This window comes from Gadus macrocephalus, chromosome 18, assembly GCF_031168955.1.
Source record: "Gadus macrocephalus chromosome 18, ASM3116895v1".
Taxonomy (NCBI): Eukaryota; Metazoa; Chordata; class Actinopteri; order Gadiformes; family Gadidae; genus Gadus; species Gadus macrocephalus.
Window position 1 is genome coordinate 1,393,928 of NC_082399.1, and position 17,125 is coordinate 1,411,052.

General features: G+C 57.0%; 1 protein-coding gene across 1 annotated transcript in view; it reads right to left on the reverse strand.

Moving 5' to 3' along the window:
- The window catches only part of prr12a (proline rich 12a), a 16,549-nt gene extending 727 nt beyond the window's left edge, over positions 1 to 15,822 (reverse strand). The window contains 11 exon segments of the mRNA XM_060037206.1: positions 870 to 1,302; positions 2,939 to 3,072; positions 3,233 to 3,349; positions 3,444 to 3,931; positions 4,052 to 4,778; positions 5,700 to 5,924; positions 6,539 to 7,597; positions 7,599 to 10,942; positions 11,237 to 11,398; positions 11,993 to 12,150; positions 14,680 to 15,822. Coding sequence (XP_059893189.1) covers positions 870 to 1,302; positions 2,939 to 3,072; positions 3,233 to 3,349; positions 3,444 to 3,931; positions 4,052 to 4,778; positions 5,700 to 5,924; positions 6,539 to 7,597; positions 7,599 to 10,942; positions 11,237 to 11,398; positions 11,993 to 12,150; positions 14,680 to 14,762 — 6,930 coding nt within the window. The 5' untranslated portion in view covers positions 14,763 to 15,822.
- Positions 15,823 to 17,125: the final 1,303 nt, after the last annotated feature.

The window sequence follows — 17,125 nt, forward strand, 5'->3', positions numbered from 1 at the left end:
TGTGATGGAGGTGGGTACTGCTCCCTAGAGGAGGTGTGATGGAGGTGGTTACTGCTCCCTAAAGGAGGTGTGATGGAGGTGGGTACTGCTCCCTAGAGGAGGTGTGATGGAGGTGGGTACTGCTCCCTAGAGGAGGTGTGATGGAGGTGGGTACTGCTCCCTAGAGGAGGTGTGATGGAGGTGGGTACTGCTCCCTAGAGGAGGTGTGATGGAGGTGGGTTACTGCTCCCTAAAGGAGGTGTGATGGAGGTGGTTACTGCTCCCTAGAGGAGGTGTGATGGAGGTGGGTACTGCTCCCTAGAGGAGGTGTGATGGAGGTGGGTACTGCTCCCTAAAGGAGGTGTGATGGAGGTGGGTACTGCTCCCTAGAGGAGGTGTGATGGAGGTGGTTACTGCTCCCTAGAGGAGGTGTGATGGAGGTGGGTACTGCTCCCTAGAGGAGGTGTGATGGAGGTGGTTACTGCTCCCTAGAGGAGGTGTGATGGAGGTGGTTACTGCTCCCTAAAGGAGGTGTGATGGAGGTGGTTACTGCTCCCTAGAGGAGGTGTGATGGAGGTGGTTACTGCTCCCTAGAGGAGGTGTGATGGAGGTGGTTACTGCTCCCTAAAGGAGGTGTGATGGAGGTGGTTACTGCTCCCTAGAGGAGGTGTGATGGAGGTGGTTACTGCTCCCTAGAGGAGGTGTGATGGAGGTGGTTACTGCTCCCTAGAGGAGGTGTGATGGAGGTGGTTACTGCTCCCTAGAGGAGGTGTGATGGAGGTGGTTACTGCTCCCTAGAGGAGGTGCGATGGAGGTGGTTACTGCTCCCTAAAGGAGGTGTGATGGAGGTGGTTACTGCTCCCTAAAGGAGGTGTGATGGAGACGTCTACTGTCCCGAGAGGAGGATGTGTCGTAGTGTGGTGTAAATAAGGAGGTGTCTTACGTTCGTCTTCGCTGCCCTCGGAGGAGGAGTCTGAAGAGGAGGGCGCCTCCTTCTGCCACTCCTTCCTCTTCTTGGGAGGAGGCTCCACCTCCGTCTTGCTCCTGGTCTGTTTGGATCGGACGGGTCGCTCCGCTGCTCTCTCCTTCCCCCTGTCGGCTCCTCGCTTCTCCGCCTTCCGCTGCTGGGGCTGGACTCTCCTCTCCTTCTCCACCCGTTCCCTCGCTCCCTTCTCCTTCTCCTCCTTCTCCTCCTTCGCCACCGCCTCCCTCTTCTCTCGGCTCCTGGTCTTCTCCCTCTGGGAGGGAGGAGCGGCCTTCTCCTCCTTTTCTGCGGGCGTTAGGGAGGGAGGCTGGGACGCCACCCTGAGGGGGAGCTGCCGCCTGGAAGGAGCAACAAGGAGGAGCTCGTTAGTGGAGGAGGGCGACCAACACCGTCACCAGGAGCTCGTTAGTGGAGGAGGGCGACCAACACCGTCACCAGGAGCTCGTTAGTGGAGGAGGGCGACCAACACCGTCACCAGGAGCTCGTTAGTGGAGGAGGGCGACCAACACCGTCACCAGGAGCTCCTGCTGGTGATGAAGAGGCCTATGTCCAGCCTAATGCCGCGTTTCCACTGCAGGGTGCGGTTCGGTTCGCAAAGCTGCGGTACGGATTGCGTTTCCACCGCCAAAAGTGGGCGTGACCCGGACTGAGCTGTACTTGTTTTGCCCTCGTCTTCAGTACTCCTCCGTTGGGGTACTGAGACGCCTGAAAGGGTGCCGGAAAATTCGAGCTACTAAATTCCGGGCGACGTGGGGATAAAAACAAACTAACAGCAGCCTCGAGGCATCATTCTTTACAATGAACATGTCGCGTAAAACGCTTGCTTGGGCGAACGAGGAGGTGGAGACGTTCCTCTGCGGCCTCTGCGACATCCGGCCTACCATAAAGGGTACTGTCGGCGGTGGAAACGCGGCATAAGTGACTGAACAGATTCAGTTTCTATTAGTTAGACGGAACTAACAGAGTTTGAATGTTGGGATGTTGAGGTTGGTCGAGGGGAGTTTGGGTACGTTTGAGGTGAGGGTAGTTGGTGGTGAGTTGAGGGCAGTTTGAGGTGAGTTGAGGTTAGTTTGAGGTGAGGGTCGTTAGTGGTGAGTTGATGGTAATTGGAGGCAAGTTAATCGTAGTTTGAGGCGAGTTAAGGATAATTTGAGGTGCGTGGAGGGTAGTTTGAGGTGAGGTGAGGTGAGGGTAGTTTAAGGTCAGTTTGAGTTAGTTTGATGCGAGTTCAGGTTAGTTTAAGGTCGGTTTTAATCATTTGAGTGAGAGGCGTTTGTTGAGGTTAGTCTGAGGTGAGTTTGGGTTAGTTTGGGTTAGTTTGAGGTGAAGTCCGGTTGGTTTGAGGTCAGTTCAGGTTAGTTTCAGATGAGCTCAGGTTAGTTTGAGGTGAGTGAAGGGTAGGTCCAGATGAGCTCAGGTTAGTTTGAGGTGAGTGAAGGGTAGGTCCAGATGAGCTCAGGTTAGTTTGATGTGAGTGAAGGGTAGGTCCAGATGAGCTCAGGTTAGTTTGAGGTGAGTGAAGGGTAGGTCCAGATGAGCTCAGGTTAGTTTGAGGTGAGTGAAGGGTAGGTCCAGATGAGCTCAGGTTAGTTTGAGGTGAGTGAAGGGTAGGTCTGGGTGAGGTCAGGTGAGTTTGAGGTGAGTGAAGGGTAGGTCCAGATGAGCTCAGGTTAGTTTGAGGTGAGTGAAGGGTAGGTCTGGGTGAGGTCAGGTTAGTTTGAGGTGAGTGAAGGGTAGGTCCAGATGAGCTCAGGTTAGTTTGAGGTGAGTGAAGGGTAGGTCCAGATGAGCTCAGGTTAGTTTGAGGTGAGTGAAGGGTAGGTCCAGATGAGCTCAGGTTAGTTTGAGGTGAGTGAAGGGTAGGTCCAGATGAGCTCAGGTGAGTTTGAGGTGAGTGAAGGGTAGGTCTGGGTGAGGTCAGGTGAGTTTGAGATGGGTTAAGGCCGGTTTGAGTGGCGTTTGAGGGGGTCTGACCTGAGCCCGGGGGCGTTGCGGCGCAAGGGTCTCCGGGAGCACACGCGGACGTAGTCCTTCTTGCTGACGTTCTCCAGGAACTTGACGTAGAGACGCTGGTACCGCCGCTTGGCGTCGCCAAAGTACCCCAGGTACTGAGGAGAACCAGGAGAAACTTTATCAAAACGCTCGGCCACGACACTGACACTCACATCATCATCATCATCACCATCATCATCATCCATGACAACCATGACAACCATGGTAACAGGAAGAGGAAACAGGAAGTGAGGTGTAAACAGGACGTGAGCTCACGTTGCTGGTGGCACAGAACTGTCTCTGGCCGTCTTTGATCTCTGGACTGAACTTCTGCAGCAGAGCCTTCTGGACGCGCCAGATGGGGGGGGGTTCACGACCCGTCTGTAACGCCAGCTGGACACACACACATAGTTATATACACACACACACATTATGTGTATCAATTGTATACGTTTATATACAAATACACACACACACACACACTAACCTTGAGGGATTGGATGTCTTCGACGCGCACCACGAACTCGTCCCTCTCCCTGAAGATCCCCTCGGCCCCGCTCTCGCTCTCGTCCCCCTCGCTCTCCCCGGCGATGGCCGCGCCCCCCTGCTTCTGGGCCAGGTGCAGCGAGGAGGTCTTAGGGGGCGGGGCCTCCTCCTCCTCCTCCTCCGGAGAGGAGGGGGCGGGGGAGCTGGGGGGGGACTCCTTCTGGTCCAGGCCGGGAGGAGGCGGGGAGGAGGAGGAGGGGGGAGGGGCGGGGCTGGAGGAGAGGGCGGGCGGGGGGGCGGGGGAGGAGGGGGGCACGGAGGCGGCGGGGGAGGGGCTGACGTTCTCCTCCTCTGGCTGGGGGGGAGCGGGGGAGGGTAGGGAGAGGGGCGGGAGGGGGGAGTGGCAGGGGGAGGAGGAGGAGGCCGGGGAGGGGGGGTCCGGGGGAGCCTGGGACGTCGCCGCGGCAACAGCATCTTCCAGAGCCGGTGCTGGAATAAAGATGGAGGTCAGGACATTGACGGGGAAACACACGGTCAGCAACGCGTCAACAGAACACATCCGGTAAAAACGGACCAATGGCGTCGTCGGCCCGATGCCTTCCTCCTTACCTTCAGCCTGCAGCTCCTCCAGACTCTCCTCCTCTTCCTCCTCCTCTTCCTCATCGCTGTCCCTTCCCTTCTCCTGCTCGTGCTGGTGGGTGTCGATGGCCGCCATCTTCCCGTCCTCCATCTCCTCCTCTTCGTCCTCCTCCTCCTCCCGCTGCTCCTCCTCCTCCTCCTCCGGCTCCTCCCGCTCCTCCTGCCTCTCCAGAAGGGCCGGCTGCTCGTCGTTGGGCGAGGAGGAGGGGTGGGGGGGGGAGGGGTGGGGCCGCTGGGGGGAGAGGATGGGCGGCTGCAGGGTGGGGGTGAGCGGCGGCGGCGGGGGCGTGGGCGTGGCCGGCGGCGGCAGGGGCGGAGCCTGGAGCTGGGGCGTGTCGTAGAGGGCGGAGATGGCCGAGGAGATGCTCTTCTGGAGGTCCTGGTTCCTCCCCACCGAGTCCTCCTCCTCTTCGTCGGAGGAGAAGGAGGGCAGCGTCTCCAGGTTCCTCTTCAGCTCGTCCTCCAGCCGCTTGGGGGAGGAGCAGCCCCCCAGGGACAGGCCCCCGCCGGCCCCCTCCGAGCCCTCGCCGAACGACGGGGTCGGGGCCGCGGGCGATAAGGGGCGGAGTTTGCAGGGGGAGGGGGAGGAGTCACAGGTGACTGGGTCCATCTCCATGCCGACGGGACGCTTCCCCGTCTTCAGGAAGTCCAGGAAGGAGGCCATGAAGCCGGCCTTGGACTCCTCCTTCTCCTGGTCCTGGAGCGAGGAGGAGGAGGAGGAGACGTGGGAGAGGAGAGGAGGGGAGGGGAGGAGGAAGAGGAGAGAGGAGGAGAGAGGGAGAGGAGGAGAGGGGAGGAGAGAGGAGGAGGAGGAGGAGAGGAGGGGAGGAGGAGGAGAGGAGGAGGAGAAAGGAGGAGAGGAGGGAAGGAGCAGGGGGAGGAGGGGAGGAGAGAGGAGGAGGAGGAGAGAGGGAGAGGAGGAGAGGGGAGGAGAGAGGAGGAGGAGGGGAGGGGAGGAGGAGGAGACGTGGGAGAGGAGAGGAGGGGAGGGGAGGAGGAAGAGGAGAGAGGGAGAGGAGGAGAGGGGAGGAGAGAGGAGAGGAGGGGAGGAGAGAGGAGGAGGAGGAGAGGAGGAGGAGAAAGGAGGAGAGGAGGGGAGGGGAGGAGGAAGAGGAGAGAGGAGGAGAGAGGGAGAGGAGGAGAGGGGAGGAGAGAGGAGGAGAGAGGGAGAGGAGGGGAGGGGAGGAGAGAGGAGGAGGAGGAGGAGGAGAAAGGAGGAGAGGAGGGAAGGAGCAGGGGGAGGAGGGGAGGAGAGAGGAGGAGAGAGGGAGAGGAGGAGGAGGAGGAGGAGGGGAGGGGAGGAGAGGAGGAGGAGATGTGGGAGAGGAGAGGAGGGGAGGGGAGGGGAGGAGGAAGAGGAGAGAGGAGGAGAGAGGGAGAGGAGGAGAGGGGAGGAGAGAGGAGGAGGAAGAGGAGGAGGAGGAGAAAGGAGGAGAGGAGGAGGAGAGGAGGGGAGGGGAGGAGCAGGGGGAGGAGGATGAGGAGACGTGGGAGAGGAGAGGAGGGGAGGGGAGGAAGAGGAGGGGAGGGGAGGAGGAGAACCAATTAAAACCAGCCAGTCACAAAGTGAATCCGGTATCTCTCGACGAGCGCTCCACCACAGAGGGGGAGTCCTCACCCTGTCGTCCATCCCGCCGTCGTCGCCCCCGTCGGCCCCCAGCGGGCCCCTGCCCCTCTTGTCCTGGCTCCTGGAGCTGTCGGCGCTGCAGGGGGCCCCGGGGCTGAGCCCCAGGGAGGGGGCCGAGCCCACCGAGCCGTCCGACAGTGCCGGGTCCGTCCCGGACAGAGAGTCCGTCCTCAGCAGGGAGTCGGCCGACGCCATGGTGCCGATGGGCAGCTTGATCTGAGGGACGCATCATCACCACGCTCAGTATCGCTATACATGATCAATATACAGTATCAGACATTACAGGCCTGATCCGAGGAACAAAATATCACGACATTCATTATAGCCCCTATAGCCCCTCCTCTGTCCTATAGCCCCTCCCCTCTGTCCTATAGCCCCTCCTCTGTCCTATAGCCCCTCCCCTGTCCTATAGCCCCTCCCCTGTCCTATAGCCCCTCCCCTCTGTCCTATAGCCCCTCCCCTCTGTCCTATAGCCCCTCCCCTCTGTCCTATAGCCCCTCCCCTGTCCTATAGCCCCTCCCCTGTCCTATAGCCCCTCCCCTCTGTCCTATAGCCCCTCCCCTCTGTCCTATAGCCCCTCCCCTGTCCTATAGCCCCTCCCCTGTCCTATAGCCCCTCCCCTGTCCTATAGCCCCTCCCCTCTGTCCTATAGCCCCTCCCCTGTCCTATAGCCCCTCCCCTCTGTCCTATAGCCCCTCCCCTCTGTCCTATAGCCCCTCCCCTCTGTCCGATAGCCCCTCCCCTGTCCTATAGCCCCTCCTGTCCTATAGCCCCTCCCCTCTGTCCGATAGCCCCTCCCCTGTCCTATAGCCCTCCTCGAGGGCACTGACCTTCAGCGGGGGGATGGGCTCGTGGTGGATCTGCTGGTGGGGGAGGAGGCTGGGGTCCTGCTCCTTCATCTCCATCATCATGTCCTCCCTCTTGGCCCCGCGGCCCCGCCCGCCCCGGCCCCGGCCGCGGCCACGCCCGCCCTCCACGCTGTACCCGGCGCCCGGCGCCACGGGGCCCAGCTCCCCCATCATGCCGCGGGGCGTGTAGGGCTCCGGAAGGGGTCGGATGCGGGGGCGGCCCCGGGGTCTGGGGGGCCCCTCTCTCTTGGGCTTGGTGGGCTTGCGGCCCCTCTTCTTGGGGCCCTCCTGGGGCATCAGGGAGTGGTAGAAGTCGAGGTCACCCATCATGGGGCTGAGGGAGCCGGCGCCCCCTCCTCCTCCTCCCCCTCCCCCTCCTCCCCCTCCTCCCCCTCCCGCCGCCCCTCCCTTGCGGCAGCTGGACACCAGGTCGGGCAGGAGGTCCGTGCGGCGCCGGCTGTTGAGCCGGATGTCGGCGGGCTGGTCCGCCTTGTCCTCGTCGTCCTCGAACTCGTACTCCTGGGCGTAGCTCTTCTTGGGCAGGGAGCTGGGGTCCCTGCGCTCCTTCAGGAGGTGGAAGGAGCTCGACTTGAGGAGCTTCTTGGGCCGCGAGGAGCAGAAGATCGGGGACTGGAGCCCCACCGAGCCCCCGCCGACGCCGCCGTGTCCCGGCGGGTGCTTCCCCCCGCCGGCGCCGTTGTTGTTGTTGTTGTTGGGTCCGGAGCAGTTGGGCCCCAGCCCCATGGGGGGCCCCTGGGACTGGATCAGGCCCAGCTGCTCCGTGTTGACGGTGGAGGGCAGCTCGTGGCCCTTCAGGGGGTCCAGGTCCAGGTTCATGCCCCCCGGGCCGGAGTCCTCCAGCCCGTGGCAGTACTGGCCGTAGCCCTGCTCCGCCCTGTGGTGGCCCATCATGTCGTAGCCCCCTCCCCCTCCTCCGGACCCGGCGCCGCCCCCTCCCGGCCCTCCCTTCAGGGAGTCCATGCCCTCCTGGCCCGGCTGGCCACTGTTCATCTCCTGGCCCCCGGGGCCGCCCCCCCCCCCCGCCGCCTCCGCAGCTGGGCTTGTACTCGTCGGGGCAGAACATGTCCTCCATGCCGGGGAAGAAGGAGCGGTCCTCGTCCTGGAGCAGGGAGTCGGGGAAGCAGATGGAGGTGAGCGGGACGAAGCGGTTGCTCTGCTGGTTCTGCGCGCCCTTGTCCACCGGGCTGACCTGGTCGAACTGGTGCTGCTCCTGGCCGGCCTGGGACTGGGGCAGGCTCTGCTGCTGGGCCTCGCGCTGGGACTGCTGGTGGCCGGAGAGCGGGGGCGGGGGCAGGTGGTGGGGGTGCTGCTGCTGGCCGTGCTGCGGGTGGTGGGGGTGGTGCATGTGGGAGGAGGCCAGGCCCAGGTCGGCCTCCGACAGGAAGGGGTGGAGGTCCGAGTTGGAGGGGTGCTGGGAGTGGTGGTGCGAGGGGTGGGACCTCTGCTGCTGCTCCTGCTGGTGGCACTCTCCACCCCCTCCCCCGCCACCTCCTACCGCTCCGCCTCTCCCTCCTCCTCTAGCCCCGCCCCCTCGCCGCTCCTCCTCCACCTCGCCGGTCCGGGCCAGGGATCGCTCCAGCATGTCCAGGGAGGAGACCCCCCCCTGGTGCTTGGCCTGGCTCTGCTCCTGCTGGCCGTAGTGGGCGGCGGCGGCGGCGGCCTCCAGAGCCTGGGACTGGAGTTGGATCTGCAGCTGGCTGCCCTGCGGCTGCGGCGGGTGCTTCCCGGAGCCCTGCTGCTGCTGCTGCTGCTGCTGCTGTCCGAGGGAGTGCTGGGAGAGGGGGTCCATCTTGTGGTGGGCCTGGTGCTGCGGGTGCTGGCGGTGAGCCTCCATCTTGTGGTGCTGCGGGTGGTGGGGTTGGTCCATCTTGCTGCGTGCCGCCGTGTGGGCCAGCACCGACTGCAGCAGGTGCGGCGGCTGGCGGTCCGTGGGGGAGTCCATCAGGGAGACCCCGCCCTCGCTGCTCTTCCGGGGGTAGGGGGGGATGTCCGACTGCTCCTGCTGCTGCTGCTGCTGGCTCTTCTTCTGCAGCTCCATCTGAGCGTGGCTCTGCAGCCCCGCGTGGGAGCCCAGGGAGTGCTGGGAGTACGGGTCCCCCCGCCCATAGTGGACCACCGAGCCCAGGTTGTCATGGTGATGGAGGTGCGTGGGGTGCGTTGGGTCGCCCTGGTTCCCCCTGCCCCCGCCGCCGCCCCCCCCACCACCACTTCCTCTGTTGTTACCCGGGCGCTCGCTCCTCAGCTGTTGACTTTGCTGTTGTTGTTGTTGTTGCTGCTGCTGCTGCTGCTGTTGTTGTTGTTGTTGTTGTTGTTGTTGTTGCTGCTGCTGCTGTTTCTTCAGGGACATCTCCAGCTGCGTGTCCAGCCCGGAGATGGCGCTGCCCGCGCCGGCCCCGCCCCCGCTGGAGGTGGCGGTGTGGGTCCTGATCACGCTCTGCAGGTGGTAGCGCTCCTCCGAGGACTTGGCCAGGTCGTAGGAGAGGCCTTTGCCCCCGTCGCCGCCGCCGCCGCCGCCCGGCGTCCCGCTCTGGGAGTTCTGGGGGGCGGGGCTGGCCTGGGCCTGCAGCAGGTGCTCGATCAGGAAGTCCTCGTCGTCCACTTCCTCCTGGGAGCGCTGGGCGAGCAGGGAGGAGGAGGAGTCGGCCTTGGGTTTGGAGGAGGAGGAGGGGTGGTAGGTCTGGGAGGAGGGGACGCCCCGGGAGTCGGGGTACCCCCCCTGGGGGGAGGACAGGAAGCCCGGGGAGAGGACGGAGGACAGGTACTTGTTGGAGCCGGCGCCCCCCGGGGACTGGTTGGGGGAGTGCAGCCCGGGCCGGATGATGGCCGAGTTGCCGGACGGGGACGGGCTCGAGTCCTGGATGTGATAGGACCCTCCGCCGCTCCCCGCCCTCTCATTGGTCAGATTACCCCCGGCCCCGCCTCCGGAGCCGGACGCTGCGCTTCCTGATGAGCCCCCTGACCTTAAAAGGGCGGGGGAGTGGCCTGGGGCTCCGTATCCTAGCGACGGGCTTCCGGCCCCGCCCAGGGAGGACGGGAGGGACCCGTAGGCGGAGTCGGCGGCGTAGACGTCGGCGGAGTACGCCTGGCTCCGCCCCCCCAGGCCCCCGTACCCCTTCCCCCCCCCCGCCGCGGAGCTCAGGTCCTGGGCCTGAGGGGAGCTGAAGCCCCCGTAGGCCTGGGGCAGGTGGGCCGCGGGCGGGGCCTGGCTGGGCGAGTAGGACTGGGAGAGGTGGGAGGACGGGGGCTGGTTGGGGGAGTAGGACTGGAGCTGCTGCTGGGGGGGGGTCTGCCCGGCGAGGGACGCGCTGGGGGTCTTGACGGGGGGCGCGGGGGAGCCGTAGCCCGAGAGGCAGGCCTTGGGGAGGGTCTGCGGGACGGAGGAGCTGGAGGTAGCGGGGGGCTGGGGGGGCGCGGGGGGGGGAGGAGCCGGCTGAGGCGGGGGCTGCTGGCGGGAGGGGGCGGAGCTAGAGCTGGAGCCGGAGGGGTGGGGCCCTGAGGGAGCTGAGGAAGAGGAGGACGAAGAGGAGGTGGAGGAGGCCGAGGGGGGGGTGTGAGGAGTCCTGGAGGAGGAGGCCGAGCTGGCCGAGGAGTACCCGCTGCTGGAGCTGCCCTTGGCTCCTTTGCCCGCGGCGGCGGAGGAGGGGGCGGAGGAGGGGGCGGAGTAGGGGGGCTGGATGATGGGCCGGTACTGGTCGGGCCGGGCGCCGGCCTTGTGCTCGGCGGACGGGCTCTGGTCGCCCAGGGGGCTGCAGGCCGAGAGGCCGGCGTGGCGGTGGTGGGAGGGGAGGTGCTGGTAGCCCGCGCCCCCACAGCTCAGGTAGTGCTGCAGGGAGTGGGGCTGGGGGGCGCCGCCCGGCCGCTGGTAGTGCTTGATCACGCTGTCCTGGCGGGGCACGGCGCGCTCCTGGGACCCGCCCACCGCCTGGGCCTGGGCGGAGGAGAAGACGGAGGCGTTGTACAGCTGGTGGGAGGACTGCTCCTGCAGCTGGGACGACAGCAGGTTGAACTGGTGCGACTGCAGGTGCCGGGAGGAGGAGGAGCCGGCTCCCGGGGAGGAGCCCGCGCCGCCGGGGTCCTGGCCGCCGCGGTAGGACGCGCTCTGGGAGGAGAGGAGGCGGTCGAAGCCCAGGCCCGACTGGGACGAGGCCTTGATGTGGAGCAGGGGGTCGTGGGGCGACAGCAGGCCGTTGGAGGTGGGGCTGAAGGTGGGCGTGTCCTGAAGGGACAGGGAGCCGGCGGGGAAGGAGCGGCTGGAGAAGGAGGCCGGATGCTGATAGGCTGAGAGGGCGGAGGAGGAGGGGAAGGAGGCGGAGCCGGGCAGGGCCCCGGAGATGAAGAGCTCTGCCGGGGCGGGGGTGTGCATGGCTGCGGACACACACACAGAGGGGACATTCATTTACAACGGAGTACGTAGGGAAACACTAAATAATCCTATTTAATAAAAAAGATACACTTCAGATTAATGAGCAGTTGGGGGTCGAACATCTCGCTCAAGGTTGCCTGCAGATAAGACCGAGGACATTGGAGGTCAGACCCAGACTGCACTGCATACAGTTAGCTTCAGTAGGCTTCATATGGCTAGCTCTAGAGCGCCACGGGTTAGCACAGCTAGCACAGTTAAATGTCAACAGAGGGAGGTGCGTGCGGCCGGCGGAGTACCTGTCTGCCAGGAGGGTGCGCGGAACTGGGAGAGCAGGGAGGAGGCGGCGGGAGGGGGCTGCTGCCCGCGAGACTCCAGGGCAGAGATCAGGTTCATGACCGAGGCGTCGGGCCCGGACGGGCTGGCGTGGTGGAGCCCAGTGTCAAACAGCCCCGACAGACCTGGAGGGACAGCGAGCACGCTAATGTCACACCTGGGGACAGCTAGCGTGGTAGCATTGTGCTAACATTAAGCTAACATTATGAAAGACCTGGAGCCACGTTTATTACGCTAGCGTGCACGTTACCATGCTAGCATCTGACCTGGAGACAGTTAGCATTCTGATATTATGATAATATTATGCAATCATAAGAAGACAAGTTCTTTATTTATCCCATAAGGGAAATGAAAGTGTTCCAGCAGAAAGGATTGGACAGTGTTAAAGATAAATAATAAATAAATACAATTAAAAATATGAATAAGTTATTAGAATAATTAAATAATATTACTTTGAAAATAAACATAGAATAATACATCAATCATCACCGGAGATCCAGTTACATGCTAACATTATGCTAACATAAGGGAGTCACAGGTAGCCCGCTGACGTTATGCTAACGAGACAGACCAGACGCAGGAGAGTATATTTGGCATTATTTTAAGCATTAAACAAACAACATTCTGATATATGTTAACCCTATTTTAGCAACAAATCCAACTGTTCTGACCGCAACCGTAACGCTGGCAACGGGAAAGGTGAGTGACAGCTCTCTCACCCAAACTCCTCCCGGCAGCCCCCCAAGCCCCGCCCTGGCCAGAGCTTCCTGGGTGGTGGTTGGTGGCGTAGCCTTGCAGGGGATGGGGCGTAGCATACGCCTGCCGGTGGAGGAGCTCAGAGTCTGGGTGGGACGACCGGGAGCTCCCATACATCAAACTGGAGAGACAGGAAGAGGATTAATTAATGAATGAATTAACTAATGACCACCTCGTTTACATACAGGTGGAGGTGAACTCGGGTTCTTCCCGTTGAACCAGACCGACATCACCGCTCTGCTGATGGGGCGGGTTTAGCATGGCGGTCGCCGTAGGGATGCTGTGCGTCTCTACACCAGGGCTTCGTGTATGATACTCTCCGTCTGTGTATCGGAGCGTAATCTGCTTAACTTGCAAGTTGCAGTCACTACCTCATTATATTGGGTCATTAATAAAGTGAATGCGAACCTCCTCGATGAGTCTGATGTAATGAACCGGGAACGACATGGCACCCTGACATGTAGTTTAACATTTAGGAGTGGTGTTCAGGATTTGGCATTCTTGTTGTTTTCCACATACACAACAGAACCAATCCAGATGGGTTGCTAAGCAGAATCTGCTGTCAAACCATCAAATTACAACGAATAAGAAACTCTTAACCTTGACCTTTAAAGCACACGTTTTAGAGGATTCCTTCAAGTCTGTGCCTTTATAGACGTTTTACTCTTTGTCAGCCAAAATGATCTGGGTTTAATCCCTGAGGTCCAGTCTGCCTGCTATATCCAAGAACCCTTAATGACATGTATCTGAAATCAGTGCAAGTAATTTTGGATAAAAGCACCTGCTAAATTGCTAAATGGTCATCAACATAGAGCATTGACTCAATCATGCGTACCTTTAATGAAATGCAAATTAAATAATTGTAACTACATTATTATGGCGTTCATCAATGTAATTCTAATTTAGGTTATATACTACAATAGTATCACAGATTTTCTTTATAACGCCTTACTTACTCAATAAACAATTTTATAAAATACATGTGTTGATTATCTGTTGTTACTGCTATCCCTTTATCTTAGGAGAGAAAGGGGACAATTACAATTTAATTGTAGAACATATCAGACAGAACAGCTCTCTCCTCATGGGACATAATAGATACAAAATAATGTATGTCAGTAACGACAAGGCCAGTAATTATGCGCAATTAATTAGTCATTATCAACCATCGTATATAACACAGGTGTGTGCACCTGGTAAATACCTAGGGATGTCTAGAGATAACGATGAACAGATTAGAAGAAGGTAGTGTAATTTATAGATGGATATGCAGTAGACATGCTTGGTGACCCGATTATAGTTGATGGACGAGAGAACCGAAGAGACCGGGGCTCTGCAGCCAGAAGCACGGAGTAGCCGCGACGCAAAGCGGGGGGAATTCATGCGCTAGGCCGCGGCTCCAAGGCCGTAGGTTTAGTGGAAAACTGGTCATTTTAATCTTCACAGTCAATTCAAATCGATGACAAAACACAGAGAAAAACTAGTCGATTTCTATGGTTATTTTTTCGAGGGAATGTCTGACTCTTTCGGTGTGTTTAGACGTGTATTAACAGGGGGAAGATAACTGAAACCCACCGCTCCCTGCAGGAAATACCAAAATACTCTGTGGAAAAAAATACCGAAATACCTTCCCCTCAGACCCAATATCACCTTTAATGTGTTTAATTGTCCTGGTGCTTTATGTCGCTGTTCTGAGCGACAACTCAAGAAAAATGTGTCTATGTAAATGACCCGCTAAGTGCGTTGTTTACCGGCTGGGGCCTGCAGCTATCGGAGTTAGCTAGGCTAACAGACAGACCCATCATGTACCACAATGCTAGCTGTGAGCTAGGCTAAAGTACTGCTCTGTCTAGTACTACAATGCTAGCTGGCAGCTAGTCCAACAGACTGATCCGTCTAGTTCTAAAATGCTAGCCCGGAAACAGTCCAACAGACGGACCCATCTAGTACCACAATGCTAGCTGGCAACTAGGCTAACAGACTGATTAATCTGCCACTTTGCATATTCCTGCTACTATTGAATATCAGGTCGTGTTTTAGGAGAGTGGTGCAGCCCATTCCTAATAAGGAGTAGTGTAGAGGTTTATTTCAGCCCCTAAGGGGGATATGTCGGAATGTAATTATGGAAATGATCTATAAATCATCACAAATAACATGGAAGTCGGAACCGAGGGAAATGCAAACGATAGCTAATATGAGCGACATATTCCATTCCTTCCATACATATATTTTCACGTTTAAGAAAAATGCCCGCATGATCGATAGAGTATAATGTCCTGGTTGTCAGTGCTTTCTGATCGTGCATTAGGGAATGGGTTGCTGCCTGCACCCAGGGTCTGAACTAGAGGTTGTCTGTATCCCCTTCTTATTCACTGAGGCCTGTGTCACACAATAATAATACTACCAACTCCCTCAGATGGCCCATGCGACCATCCTCTTTACTGCTTTATTAAACCATAACATGTCATCAACAATCAATCAATCAATATTTTTTTTTACCTCCCTCCCTCGCTCCACCCCGCCCACCCCCTCGACACGCACACTGCACTATCCGTGTAAATAATAAGACGACTTACACCTTGCCCATCCGTGTACTGTCATGTGTAGCAGTGTTTGGGGGGGGTTATAAACACTTTGTTCTGTAACGTACCTTGCTTTAGCCGACCTCTCGTAGCTCCATCCTGCCCCTGCAGCCAGGTCTCCAAACCCGGCGCCCGGGTAGTTCCGATCCATCTGTGTGATATAATGCGATGGTGCAATGTGGACGAAAGCGACTTGGGAGTCGGAATCAGAAATCAGATTATGAGGCGAAAGATCCTATCTTCCCCGCTTTCGGATCTCGGCTTATTTCCCCGGTTTGATAAGCCAGAGGTCCGGGGTGGAAAACAGCATCTTGAGAGAAGAAATGGAGGGAGGAGAGAAAAGAGAGGGGGGTCTAGGGGTCTATATTCCAAAACACCACCGATATCACTCCTTTTTCCCCGTTCCTACGCTTATCCCTCCATCATTTACGCCAAAAAAGGGGGATTCGATCCGAAAAAACACACACGCACACACAGTCATTATGGAGATGATGGATGATTTGGCTGAGAAACATTTGATCCAATGCGTCCTTTTCTCCGTCTTCGTCTCCAATCTACCTCTCCTCTCTTCACCACGTCGATCGGATCCACGATCGGAAATATTCGGATCGATTAACCTGGTTATTTGTAACTATTCCACTTAATAGCGCAAGAGCCCAAATTCGTGATTTTTCCGCCCGCAGATCGTTCCCGCCCCCCGGGTTGTTGTGGGCTAGCAGACGCTAGCTGATGGTAGCGTCGCATCAAAATAAAACTCCAGAGATGCTAGTAGGCTAATGTATGCAAGTATAGAAGTCGCATTAGAAGTATTGCTGCGCGTTTGGTTTGGCTGTTAGTAGTAGCAGATCTGTGTAGAATAGCGCAGAGTTACAAACATACAACGACTAGGTGGAAAGATTGTAGGCCGCGTTTTAATATTTTTAGTCATTTTCCGCTGGAGACGCCATGTTTGAAGGCGGCTCTCTCTCTCTCTGTCCCTCTACCTCCCTATCGCTCTCTCTCTCTCTCTCTCTCTCTCTCTCTCTCTCTCTCTCTCTCTCTCTCTCTCTCTCTCTCTCACACACACACACACACACACACACACACACACACACACACACACACACACACACACACACACACACACACACACACACACACACACACACACACACACACACACACACACACACACACACACACACACACACACACACACACACATTCCGCTCTCTGTGTGCGCTGACCTCCGTTTACCTTCCCTCGTGTTAGTTGGCTTCCGAGTTGTTTAGTAATTGACTATTACATGCAAACGGACACTACTTTAGTTTAGGCTATTTTGCATATTGCAGATTTGGCGACACATCCTACGTCCATTAAGATTCAAATGTATTCATTTAAGAAGATAATCCCTATTAAAAAAAAAAATAGAATAATAAAGGCTATAACATTATAACATATTAAGCAATAATAATATTCAATATACAATAACATCATTTAATACACAAACATGCACGGCAAATATACTAAACTTTGCTCACATGCTTGGATATTGTTTATTCAACTGAAATATGAAATATTTAGTTCTGATTTCATTAACTGATATCACTGATATAAGGTTGGACAGTCTAGAATGAAAATATTGCCTACTGTCAGTTACTTGTTTTTAAATAATATTTGAATAACCTAAAGTAAGTAAAATGCTATTGGAAAACAGTTTACTATTTGGTAAACAGTAGAGTACCATTTATTATAACCCTTACATGTATTTAGTGGAGATACGTATTATAATACTTTTATTACACTGACCAATACCCTGGCCTATTCTGTGATCATGGTGATTTTTATCCATGATATATTGTTCAGTCCATAGCGCAGACTTATAAATAAAAAACTAAGGCCTGTAGATTATAGGCTATAGGCATGCGTGCTATTGGATAAAGTCTCCTGTACGGTACAGGTAATCAGAGTGCCATCTAGTGGTCAAATTAACAGCATCTACTGTTAAATTATTGAATTACCATTGACCAATATAAGATGATTGGTCCTATTTAAAATGATCATGGGATATGTGTTTTAAATCTAGGATCGTACAAATCAGTTTGATCTCTTGAGCCATGCCTTGAACAAAAATACGATTTAAAGTTTCAATTCTCTTCAGTAATTAGGAATCAAATCGATTCTAAATAAGCCAGTATTATACTACTGGTATTAACCAGCTACTGGTTAATTCAAGCTCTCCTTATCTATAACAAAGTAAATCCTTTAATGACACATTCCTCATTAGTAAATAGTGTTGTCACCTGGCTTAAGTAATGCTCTTAAGACGACAGTAGAGGCCGACCGCAGGGTACCTCTGCTACAGTGTGGCCTTTGGGATGCAGATCCCATGCCCTCTGCATATTCATGCAGGGAAACAAAGGGTCAGGCTCAACTCTCACACAGAGAGAGGAAGAAAGCAAAGAAACCAAGGAGAAATAATAGGAACCACAACAATTATTATTCTAATAGTAATGTAGAAAAATATCTACATCA